Source organism: Eleginops maclovinus, chromosome 5, assembly GCF_036324505.1.
Source record: "Eleginops maclovinus isolate JMC-PN-2008 ecotype Puerto Natales chromosome 5, JC_Emac_rtc_rv5, whole genome shotgun sequence".
Classification (NCBI taxonomy): Eukaryota; Metazoa; Chordata; class Actinopteri; order Perciformes; family Eleginopidae; genus Eleginops; species Eleginops maclovinus.
In genome coordinates this window covers 4159105-4172165 of record NC_086353.1, presented here as the reverse complement: position 1 = coordinate 4172165, position 13061 = coordinate 4159105, and the positions used below count along the sequence as shown (strand labels likewise).

Here is a 13061-nt window from a genome sequence, read left to right as displayed (position 1 = left end):
AATGATCTGCTCACTGACCTCAATAGAGTAAAATAACAAGTGAAATGTATTTAAGGCTTAGTGATGCGCTTTAAATTGAACAACACAAACATTTAAAACCTCACTTAAGAAGAAATGCCTAATTATTATCTGCAAAACTACAAGAATCCTGCAAAAAAAACAACTGACAAATAGTGTATTTACCTTGAGAAGTAGGAACATGTCTTTACCCATAAACTGACACTAAACAAGTTCATCAACTCACATTTAAAATTACCTGATTATGGTATGGAAAAGTGTACAGTCTGAAGAAAGTCATTAAAGCTTTCAGAAAAACGTACTTGAGTAAAAAGTACAATATTTACGAGTGATTTAGAAAGTATAACGAAGCACAAGATGGAAATACTCCAGTACTTTTATAGGATGTTGGTAACTTTTCATCTCCCAGGTCTTGAGATGCTTCTGTCCCAATTTGAAGCATATCGGATAAAATCCTGAGCAGGAGTTTGTTAAAGTACAGCAGAACTGAACACGGAGAAGCAGCGCTCAGTTATTAAACTCCAAATATCTGGAACAAACTCCCAGACACCTGCAGCTTTTTTTGACAACTAGTGCAGTAACCATACCTGCAAACTCAGAAGGGCTGAAAAAGGTGACAAATTAAATATTAACCAATTTCCATACTTTAGCTGGTGTATATAATATACAGTGTTTTTTGTCAACTGTATGTCTGTAATGTGTATCTTGTGCTGAGCAAAACCGCTGCGAAGAGAGACTAGGTGAGGCACGCAGTTCTCCTGCCTCATGGCAGTGGGTGCTAGTGAGTCCAGTTCAAATCTGATTGTGATGACGTCAGTGCCTCACCAGCCATGAACTTCACCGCACGTCACTGGTCTTGTGTACATAACACAGCGCAATATGAATAGTACTGTCATTTCCAACAGTGAAGCGTTATATGTGCTTACTGTAAACTAACTCTACACACGGTCGCCAGCGTTTGTAGATTTTGTTCGTAACTCCAAACTTTTCTTAGCTACTAAAAAGTTGATGAATGCGAAACCGAAATAATTGATCTGAACGGATCACGGATCAATGATGATCCGTTGCACCACTACCAGCTACTCACTAAACCACACACGGATGTGTATTTGTTCATTACGTGTTCATCCCTCTCATATCTGACCACAATGACATAGCCGCCAGTAATATCAGGTAACAGGACGGATGCTGTGGAGATCAGCCTTCACAAACGCATTCTTTTCGCATTGAACGAGGTGACGTAGAACTGGTCTAGCTAGGCTAACTTTAACACAATTCACTGAGGTTAGCTAGCAACCTAACAAGCTGATCAGCTGAAGCATGTTAATACACATTATTTGGCTCAAATAATTTGACTTCAGCAACGTTAAAATTATACAGCATACAATGTTTTTGCCAGATTAGCTGCTACTAGACCTACCTCAAAACTTGTATCTGTAACGTATCCCGAAAATTGTCCAGAAGAACCACTCGCTGAGGACTGAGCACTCCACTCCAAGAGGGACCGATGGGTAAAAACGCGCGCTGTGGTTTATCGTGCTTATGATTGGTCGGTGGTCGTGGAACGCGAGTCATTTGAACAAAGATTGTATTTATTGTGAAGATAGCAAACTTGTTTCTTGCTCATTATACAGTCGGTTATACAGTCTATGGTTGGTCGGTCAGTCGTCGGTCAGTCGTCGGTCAGCCCCCCACCCCCCTAAAAAAAAAAACTTCGGATCTACACGATTCACGTCAATGACATATTTTGAGTTGAAAACGGCGAATTTCGCCGAAAGGTGACTAGTTTGCAGGTATGAGTAACTAGGCTACGCTGCTGCAAAGCTATGCTCTACTCAATTCTGACTCATTGTAAACATGTCTCAGGTCCAAACTGCACCACTCAGGTTACCAGAAGTACACAGAACACACTGCGTCTAACTCGAGCTCACTGACGCTGCAATAATAACTTACGTGTTTAACAACCAACAAACCTGAGAAGAAATCTATAATAAGACACCACGAAGAGAAGCGTCGCGGCTACGTCATTAGAAAGCGACGGTGACGTCATGAGAGGGCGAAGCAGAATGCAAAATGGACACGCCTCCGTCGATGTCAGCCAATGGAAGAAGACTAAAGAAGAGACGGGGGTATGCCCATGTGACAACAAGGGGCCAATAGGATCCGGCCCCCGCCGCCAACCAATGTGGGAAGAAGGGACCGGAAGGACCGGAGTAGAAATACGTGATGTGAACTGTGGATCGTGGCTTTGGGGAGGACCACAGCTGTGTTTCCTTTGACTTACTGTGCCGTTACGTTAATAAATAATGTTAGACTTTACAGAGAAGCTTCTTGGTGTATTTAAGACCAACTGTTGGTCCTCAAAGAATATCCTTTTTAGGGGAACTTAGAACAAACATGTCTCTGTTTAAGGCAGGGGTGCCCAAATACTTCCCGATGGAGGGCCAAAATTGAACGTGAGGGGAGGGCCGAGGGCCAAAATGATCATTTTGCAGTACATTAAGTGTACGGTAAATATATGAGTGCAGTACATTACGTGTGTAAGTTAAGCATACGTGTGCAAAATAAACACTATATCACAAAGTCATTTTGAAAAATGAATTGCACTGTTTATTGTGCTTCACATTTAGGTCAATAACATTTCATAACATCGATCTGGCTTCTTTAAATTAAAAAAATAACTGAAGCACTATGAAATATTTGTGGACAGGTGTGGAACATTACCAGTCCTTGGGCCTACCATACTCCCAGGTGACACAATGGGGGCCTAGGGCAGGCCTACATATTCTGCCTGTAGTAGTCCAATCAGTGGGAAACATGAAGCCTGTTCTTGGTTTTTAAAAGCCTCTCAATATCAGGTTCAAGCTGACTAACTGACAAAGTGAGAATGTCATGTAGGTGAGAGTCAGATAAAGCATTCCTCAGTTTGGACTTGTTAAGATTCATAAGGCTGAAAGCCTGCTCACAGACATAAGTACTTCCAAAGAGGGATAACATAACCTGGGCATGTTTGCGTATCTTGCCATATCTGTGTGCGGGAATAGACCTGTAAAAATCTTGTAAGGAAAGCTCTCTGAACCTGCTATGGAGGTCTGAATCAGACTGAAGTTCCAAAAGTTCCATTTGAAGCTCCTCACTGACTGCATCCACATTCACAGAAAAAGGTTGAGCAAACAGCTCAAATGCTGTTGTATTTCCACGAAAATCTTCAAAGCGATGGTCGAACTCCACCTCAAGATTGTTGAGAATGTTGAGGTATTTTGGTGTGTCTTCCTCCATCAACCCAACTTCTCTGAGGCTGGGGAAATGTGCCAAATTTCCTGAAAATACAGACACAAAGACAAAAGCAGCAATGTAAGATGCAAGGTTGTTCATGAAATGAAATGAAATACCAATCATCAATCAAATGGTGGGCAGGGGATATATTTTGTTTTGTTTATGGCTGCAGTAGACTATGAAAAGCAATACAACTACTGTTTTGGATTTAATGCCTGGTTTAGTGGTTTTAAAAAGAACATCTATTTTCCACCAACACAAAGTATACATGCATCACAAACAATATATCTATGATAGCATGGTTGTGACAACAAGCGTAATACATTGTTTTATGTTCAATAAAATATTAAAGTTAGATCTCACCTTTTGAGAGATGTCTGCTAAGCAGCTGGAACTTTTGCTTGAAGGCTTTGACATGGTCATACATCTGCGTGATCATCTGGTCTCTCCCTTGGAGCTGAAGATTGAGGATATTCAGCAGCTCTGTGATGTCCACAAGAAAAGCCAGGTCTGCAAGCCAGTGACTGTCCGTGGGCACTTGGATGTTGTTCGTCTTCATGGCTTGAAACTCTCTTATTTCCTCGCGCAGATCAAAGAAACCCCGCAAAACTTTCCCACGGCTCAACCACCGCACCTCCTGATGGTACAATACATCACCATACTGGGCATCCATCTCATCAAGCAGAGCTTTGAATTGACGGTGTGAGAGGGCCTTTGAGCGAATATTGTTGACAATGGCGACGACATCCTGCATGACGTTTTTCAAGCCCATGTTTTTAGCGCACAGTTGCTCCTGATGCAAAATACAATGGTACTTTAAAATCGAGCCACCAAACTCGGAGACCTTGTCCGACACAAGTGCAGTTAGCCCTGCTCGCTTACCGACCATGGCGGGGGCTCCATCAGTCATGATGCCAGATAGGGTTTCCCAGTTCAAACCGTTCTTGTCCAGAACTCGCTCCACTGCCATAAAAATATCCACACCTTTTGTTGTCCCTTTCAATGTTTCAAGGCCCGCTAGTTCTTGACACACTTCAAAGTCCTCATTGACGCCTCGCAAAAACACCAGCAACTGTGCTGAGTCGGACATGTCGGTGCTTTCATCGCACGCAATGGAGAAGGCAGAAAAGTGACTTGCTCTTTGGGCTATCTGACCTCGAACGTCTTCGGCCATGTCCTCAACGCGGCGGGTGACAGTGTTCCGTGACAGGCTAATTTGAGAAAACACACGCATCTGATTTGGACACACATCTTGGGCAGCAATTGTCAAACACTCCTTGACGAAATCACCCGCTGCAAAAGCTCTCCCACTTCTCACGATTGCATTGCTAATGCGATAACTAGCCCGAGTGGCATTTTCTTGTGCAGTCGACGGCTGAAGTAGAGTTCGCTGCTGGGTGGTTAGCTTTGTTAGCAAGTCTGCTAACTTGACCTTGCAATGTTCTCCAGTGTACTTTGCGAACTCAGCCGCATGCTTAGTTAGATAGTGACGGCGAATGTTGTATTCCTTTGAAACAGCGACCCTCTGCTTACATACCAGACACACTGCATTGGAATCTACCTCGGTAAAAAAATAGTCCTGTTCCCAAGTTTTTTTAAATTTTCGTTTGTCTGTGTGCCACAGCCTACTACGCTCCATCCTTGAATCCTCTCACTCACTGGTCTTGGGCGTTATCGGGTAGCTAGGAGCTGACTGGAGCTCAACAGCGCCATCCTATGGCATTATTTGGTAGTGCGCCAATAAATAATTTTCAACGAGAACTTCCGATCGTTTATGGTGGGACAGTGCGGGAAGGCACGGGCCAAATTTAATCGGTCGCGGGCCAAGTTTGGCCCGCGGGCCCCAATTTGGGCAGCCATGGTTTAAGGGAACTTAGAACAAACATGTCTCTATTTAAGATCAAACATGTCTGTATTTAAGGGAACTTAGATCAAACATGTCTCTATGTAAGGGAACTTAGAACAAACATGTCTCTGTTTAAGGGAACTTAGAACAAACATGTCTCTGTGTAAGGGAACTTAGAACAAACGTGTCTCTGTGTAAGGGAACTTAGATCAAACATGTCTCTATGTAAGGGAACTTAGAACAAACATGTCTCTGTGTAAGGGAACTTAAAACAAACATGTCTCTGTTTAAGGGAACTTAGAACAAACATGTCTATTTAAGGGAACTTAGAAAAAACATGTCTCTGTGTAAGGGAACTTAGAACAAACATGTCTCTGTGTAAGGGAACTTAAAACAAACATGTCTCTGTTTAAGGGAACTTAGAACAAACATGTCTCTATTTAAGGGAACTTAGAACAAACATGTCTCTGTGTAAGGGAACTTAAAACAAACATGTCTCTGTTTAAGGGAACTTAGAACAAACATGTCTCTATTTAAGGGAACTTAGAACAAACATGTCTCTATTAAGGGAACTTAGAACACACGTGTCTCTGTGTAAGGGAACTTAAAACAAACGTGTCTCTGTGTAAGGGAACTTAAAACAAACGTGTCTCTATTTAAGGGAACTTAGAACAAACATGTCTCTGTTTAAGGGAACTTAGAACAAACATGTCTCTATTTAAGGGAACTTAGAACAAACGTGTCTCTGTGTAAGGAAACTTAAAAATAAATCTCTGTTAAAGGGACTTTAGAACACAATTATCTTTAATTAAGGGATCTTAAAACAAACATGTCTCTGTTTAAGGGAACTTAGAACAAACATGTCTCTATTTAAGGGAACTTAGAACAAACGTGTCTCTGTGTAAGGGAACTTAGAACAAACATGTCTGTATTCAAGGGAACTTAGAACAAACATGTCTGTATTTAAGGGAACTTAGATCAAACATGTCTGTATTTAAGGGAACTTAGAACAAGCATGTCTGTATTTAAGGGAACTTAGATCAAACATGTCTGTATTTAAGGGAACTTAGAACAAGCATGTCTGTATTTAAGGGAACTTAGATCAAACATGTCTGTATTTAAGGGAACTTAGAACAAACATGTCTGTATTTAAGGGAACTTAGATCAAACATGTCTGTATTTAAGGGAACTTAGAACAAGCATGTCTGTATTTAAGGGAACTTAGATCAAACATGTCTGTATTTAAGGGAACTTAGAACAAACATGTCTCTATTTAAGGGAACTTAGATCAAACATGTCTGTATTTAAGGGAACTTATAACAAACATGTCAGTATTTAAGGGAACTTAGAACAAACGTGTCTGTATTTAAGGGAACTTAGATCAAACATGTCTGTATTTAAGGGAACTTAGATCAAACATGTCAGTATTTAAGGGAACTTAGAACAAACGTGTCTGTATTTAAGGGAACTTAGATCAAACATGTCTGTATTTAAGGGAACTTAGAACAAACATGTCTGTATTTAAGGGAACTTAGAACAAATATGTCTGTATTTAAGGGAACTTAGAACAAACATGTCTGTATTTAAGGGAACTTAGATCAAACATGTCTCTATTTAAGGGAACTTAGAACAAACATGTCTCTATTTAAGGGAACTTAGAACAAACATGTCTCTATTTAAGGGAACTTAGAACAAACGTGTCTCTGTGTAAGGGAACTTAGATCAAATATGTCTGTATTTAAGGGAACTTAGAACAAACATGTCTGTATTTAAGGGAACTTAGATCAAACATGTCTGTATTTAAGGGAACTTAGAACAAATATGTCTGTATTTAAGGGAACTTAGAACAAACATGTCTCTATTTAAGGGAACTTAGAACAAACGTGTCTCTGTGTAAGGGAACTTAGATCAAATATGTCTGTATTTAAGGGAACTTAGAACAAACATGTCTGTATTTAAGGGAACTTAGATCAAACATGTCTGTATTTAAGGGAACTTAGAACAAACATGTCTCTATTTAAGGGAACTTAGATCAAACATGTCTGTATTTAAGGGAACTTGGAACAAACATGTCTGTATTTAAGGGAACTTATAAGAAAATGGTCTATATTTAAGGAATCTGGTGGAATGGGCCTGCCACACATATGTGTAAAAGCCTTAAATATCAGGACCCAGAAGTGTGTCAGTGCTGGGCAGGCCCAGAACATATGCCCAATAGTAGCTATACCCTGATGACATCTCAAACAATGTGGGTCAGTGTTTGGGTAAATGGCAGCCAACCGATCCCTAGAGAAATGAAGCCTGTGTAGGACCTTAACTTGTGTCTAAGGCACAAACATGAAGTATGGATGAAACCTAGGCTACCTTCCCAGGTCTGTGCTGAGAGTTGGACGCCAAGGTCCTGTTCCCAGGCGCACCTATCTTCTCCGTTGAAGGCATACTGAAATTGAGAATGGTGTTGTAGATGAAATAAATGTTACCCTTAAGGGTTGGGTCATGCCCAAGTATTCCGTCAAGCAAATCATTATCAGATAGATGCGGAAATGGGTACTGTTCTCTAGCAAAACTGCGGGCTTAGGTATCTGAAGAAGGGAGCTTGAGGTAAAGTAAAATCCTTACGCAAAGTCTCAAATGAAACGAAGGGGTTGCCTACAAATAAATCTTTGAAAAACACTATGCCACTATCATACCAAGAGCGAAAAGCTAAGTCGGCTTGTGCAGCAGGAAAAATATCATTGTGACTCAGGGGCATAAAGCCACTTGTACGACTAAGATTAAAGCGTTTCCTGAGTTGGCGCCAAATTCTGAGAGAATGTTTTACCACAGGATTTGAAGTTTGATTTTTTAGAAAAGGAAGTGCAAAGGCTAGGTAATGGTGAAAAGGAAGGACATCTTTCACTTTCCATGGCAACCCAAGTAGAGCTTTGCCCTGTTCTAAATGATGCAATCCAATAGGACAATTTAGAGAGATTGGGTGCCCAGTAATATAACATGAAGCTGGGAAGCGCAAGTCCACCAACTGATTTAGGCATCTCTAAAATAGCCCTCTTTGCCTTTGGGACAGATTTGTTCCAAACAAATGAAGAAATATGTGAATTCAGAAATGGGGAGAAACAGTGGTAACATTTGAAAAGCATTCACAAATTGAGGAAGGACTGTCATTTTCACAGTGTTAACACGGCCTGCTAGGGAGATGGGCAAGGTAGACCACTGCTTCAGATGGAGTTTCGTATTTTCAAGTAGCTTTTTCAAGTTGGCCTCATATAACTTCTGCTAAGAGCGTGTGACCACAATACCAAGGTAGGTAGAGGATTCTCTGTCCAGTCTAAATTGGCCTTATAGTTAAGATTCTGTGCTAAGCTATTAATAGGAAAAATAACTCTGTTGGAAAATTGTAACTTGTAGCCAGATATCCTTTTAACATCGTTTAGTAAAGGAGTGACATAAGGCAAGGAAGCTGTAGGGTTAGAAAGATACAAAAGAAGGTCATCAGCATAAAGTGAAACCTTGTTGGTAAGCCCCCCCCCCCCCCTAACAATGCCAGGAACTCTATTGTCAGCTCTGAGAGCTATGGCCAGAGGTTCAATTGCTAGGTCAAACAAAAAAGTTGACAAACAGCAGCCCTGCCTCACCCCACGTTGGAGAATAAAGAAATTCAAATGTATAAAATTAGTGCGCACAGCTGCCTGTGGAGTACGGTAAATAAGGGTCATCCGTGTAAGGAATGTTGGGCCAAAACTAAATCTACTAAGCACTTCGAAAAGGTATAACCACTCAATGCGGTCAAACACCTTCACTCTAGGGAGAGTAGAACTTCTGGTGTATCTGCGGAATGATTGAAATGAAGTATGCCGAGAAGACGCCACATATTGAAAAAGGATTGCCTACCGGGTATGAAGCCCGTCTGATCAGAGGAAATGAGATCAGAGGTGACAGTTTCCAGTCGGCGTGCTAGTACTTTTGTAAGAATGTTGAAGTCATAGCAAAGAAGGCTTACTGGACGGTATCCACTGCATTCCAGGGGGTCCTTGCCATTCTTTAGTAAGACTGTTATTACAGCCTGATTCATTGTTTCTGGCATTCTCTTTGTGGATCAAATGTCTGTGTATAGAAAGCCCAGTATAGGGGTCAGTTTGTCAGAAAAAGCTTTGTAGAATTCAACTGATATCCCATCAGGGCCTGCTGCTTTACCGCTTTGCAAGGAGCTAATGGCTTGTGTGATTTCCTGGCATGTTATAGGGGCATCACTAAATGTTTGTTCCTCTAGGCTTATCTGTGGAATGTCAAGTTTATCCAGGAACTCTTGGATCTCCCCAGTATTGGCATTAGCCTCTGGTTTCAAGGTTTCAAGGTTTTATTGGTCATATGCACAGCATATACAACGTATATGTTGGCAATGAAAGCCGCTGTCGAGCCGTCTTGGATATGACCCTGGTGTGATGTGTCCATGTCAGGTCCTCAATGATTTTTTCCCCCGAAGAACCTGAAGCTGCTGACTCTCTCCACAGGAGTCCCGTCGATGGTGATGGGTGTGTGTGCCTCTCTCTGCCTCTTCCTGTAGTCCACAATCAGCTCCTTTGTTTTGCTGACGTTGAGATGGAGGTTGTTGTCCCGGCACCAAGATGTCAGGGCTCTGACCTCCTCTCTGTACGCCATCTCGTCGCCGTCTGTGATCAGGGCGATGACGGTCGTGTCGTCAGCAAACTTGATGATGGTGTTGGAGCTGTGTGTGGCCACGCAGTCGTGCGTGAACAGGGAGTAGAGGAGAGGGCTGAGCACATAACCCTGAGGGGCTCCGGTGTTGAGGGTCAAGGTGGAGGATGTGATGTTCCCCATCCGCACTGCCTGGGATCTGCCCGTTAGGAAGCTCATGATCCAGTCACAGGGGGCACTGTTGAGCCCAAGGTCCCTGAGCTTAATGATGAGCTTGGAGGGCACAATGGTGTTGAATGCTGAACTGTAGTCAATGAACAGCATTCTCACATAATTGTTCCTCTGGTCCAGGTGGGAGAGGGCAGTGTGGAGGGTGAGGTAGATGGCATCATCCGTGGACCTGTTTGCCCTGTAAGTAAACTGCAGGGGGTCCAGTGAGTCAGGGAGGGAGGAGGTGATAAAAGTTTGACTAACCGCTCAAAGCACTTCATGATGATGGAGGTGAGTGCAACTGGGCGGTAGTCATTGAGGCAGATGGGTTTTGTCTGTTTGGGGACAGGGACAATGATGGACTCTTTAAAACATGTGGGGACTACAGACTGGAGCCGTGACCTATTGAACATGTCTGTGAACACATCTGCCAGCTGAACTGCACACACCTTGAGAGCACGGCCAGGGATGCCATCAGGTCCAGGAGCCCTGTGTGTGTTGATCCTTTTCAGAGATCTACACACATCTGCACTGGTTAAAACCAGTGAGCAGGGATCCTGGGCCTTCTGTGCCTCGACAGCCGGGGGCTTCTCAAAGCGTGCATAAAATGTGTTCAGTTCATCTGGGAGAGATGCAGACACTTCCTCAGCACCACTCGTCTACTTGTTCAACAGGGTCAACAGGGTTGAACAAGTAGTAACACTAACAAGTCTACAACCTTCCTTCCCCTTAGGCTGCAGGAATAAGCAGAATCCAATGCTATACAATGAATATAGATGACCTGTAAAGGGAGAAATGAACAACTCATAATCTGGAGATGTCAAGGAAAACAAAAAAATCATCAAATTTCTCCAGAGGAAGACATAACCACACACGTCCGTTAGATGAGTATTCATGCAGTAACCTTCAGTTGAGGTAATTGGGTCTGGAAGTCATTCAAACAGTCTTTGAGTTGATGTTTAAGAAGGTGCGGGATCCCTGTGTCATTGATTGCCCTTAAATAGAGACATTTTTGTTCTAAGTTCCCTTAAATAGAGACATGTTTGTTCTAAGTTCCCTTAAATAGAGACATGATTGTTCTAAGTTCCCTTAAATAGAGACATGTTTGTTCTAAGTTCACTTAAATAGAGACATGTTTGTTCTAAGTTCCCTTACATACAGACATGTTTGTTCTAAGTTCCCTTAAATAGAGACATGTTTGTTCTAAGTTCACTTAAATAGAGACATGTTTGTTCTAAGTTCCCTTAAATAGAGACATGTTTGTTCTAAGTTCACTTAAATAGAGACATGTTTGTTCTAAGTTCCCTTAAATAGAGATACTTTTTTTGATAAGTTCTCTTAAATAAATATGATTGTGTGGGCGCGCTGCTGAGCATCCTGGAGTAAGACCTGTATGTGTAGCTCTGCAGGCAACTCCGGCTGAACTATTGCTTTCAGAGGTAACCTCTTTAAACAACACTTTAAACAAAGTCCTGTTTGCTTTGTGCAACTGTTAGACAAGCACGATGTCGAACAAACCTGGAAAACACGACAAACAATCATATCTGCGTCGAAGCCTTCTTCAACGAGTCAGACCACATGCGAAAAACAGACGGCGGATGAAGGCACCTCAGCTGCCTCTCGATTTTGAAGGATTTAAACGTGAACTACGCGATAACCTAGTTGGTGCAATGAAAAAGGAGGTTCGATCTGTACTCGAAAGCGAGCTGGGATTTTTCAAATCGGAAGTTTTGGCTCTAAAATCAGGTTTGGGGGAATTCAAAAACACAACTAACTCAGAAAGAGCTGTGCTACGCAGCAGGCTAGCTAGCGCAGAGCACAGTCTGTCCACCTGTAGTGACGATGTGACTTCATTGCAACGCGATGTGAGGCGCTGGACAGAGCTGCTGATACCCTTCAGAATAAATGTGAAGATTTAGAAGGGAGGTCGTGAAGAAATAATATAAGGAAAGTCGGAATACCTGAATCCCCTGGCTGTTGTTCCACTTCAGCGATTTCAGCTTTGCTCAAAGATGCGTTCAACTTGGATAAAGTGCACCTGGTCGACAGATCGCACCGATCACCACAGCCAGCCCCGCAAGGAGGAGGACCGGCCAGCCTGGTCATAGCGCGTATTCTCTACTACAAGGACTTGTAAGAAATAATAACCATTATGAAGAGTAACCACAACACTGTCTTATTTTGAAATACAATCTTATTTTGAAAGTGTTTATTTTGTAACCGGATGTACACATCACTGATGACGCGTGATGCCGGACGGAAGAAAACTGCGGGTTTGAGCGTTGGTTTCCTTATGCCGGCTGCACACTACATGCGGTAATACAGTGGGGCAAAAAAGTATTTAGTCAGCCACCAATTGTGTAAGTACTCCCATTTAAAAAGATGAGAGAGGCCTGTAATTGTTATCATAGGTATACCTCAACTATGAGAGACAAAATGAGGAAAGAAAATCCAGAAAATCACATTGTAGGATTTTTAAAGAATTTATTTTCAAATGATTGTGGAAAATAAGTATTTGGTCAATAACAAAAGTTCATCTCAATACTTTGTTATATACCCTTTGTTGGCAATGACAGAGGTCAAAGGTTTTCTGTAAGTCTTCACAAGGTTTTCACACACTGTCGCTGGGCAACACGGACTTTCAACTCCCTCCAAAGATTTTCTATGGGGTTGAGATCTGGAGACTGGCTAGGCCACTCCAGGACCTTGAAATGCTTCTTACAAAGCCACTCCTTCGTTGCCCTGGCGGTGTGTTTGGGATCATTGTCATGCTGAAAGACCCAGCCACGCTTCATCTTCAGTGCCCTTGCTGATGGAAGGAGGTTTTCACTCAAAATCTCACGATACATGGCCCCATTCATTCTTTCCTTTACACGGATCAGTCGTCCTGGTCCCTTTGCAGAAAAACAGCCCCAAAGCATGATGTTTCCACCCCCATGCTTCACAGTAGGTATGGTGTTCTTTGGATGCAACTCTGCATTCTTTCTCCTCCAAACACGACGAGTTGAGTTTTTACCAAAAAGTTCTATTTTGGTTTCATCTGACCATATGACATTCT

The 13061-nt window shown here is 42.3% G+C and overlaps 1 protein-coding gene across 1 annotated transcript; it reads right to left on the bottom strand.

The window, feature by feature from the left end:
- Window positions 1-2605: 2605 nt before the first annotated feature.
- LOC134864099 (general transcription factor II-I repeat domain-containing protein 2B-like) lies at window positions 2606-5139 on the bottom strand. The gene is made up of 2 exons (XM_063882873.1): window positions 3658-5139; window positions 2606-3338 (listed from the first exon to the last, which is right to left on the bottom strand). The coding sequence occupies exons 1-2, from the start codon at window positions 4931-4933 to the stop codon at window positions 2824-2826; spliced, it is 1791 nt and encodes a 596-aa protein (XP_063738943.1). The 5' UTR covers window positions 4934-5139; the 3' UTR covers window positions 2606-2823.
- Between the last annotated feature and the right edge of the window lie 7922 nt (window positions 5140-13061).

Excerpts from the sequence above, each read along its gene's own strand:
- LOC134864099 (XM_063882873.1), bottom strand. The coding sequence starts at position 4,933 with ATGGAGCGTAGTAGGCTGTGGCACACAGACAAACGAAAATTTAAAAAA. Across the intron at positions 3,339-3,657 it reads TAGCAGACATCTCTCAAAAG|GAAATTTGGCACATTTCCCC; the intron begins GTGAGATCTAAC and ends CTGTATTTTCAG.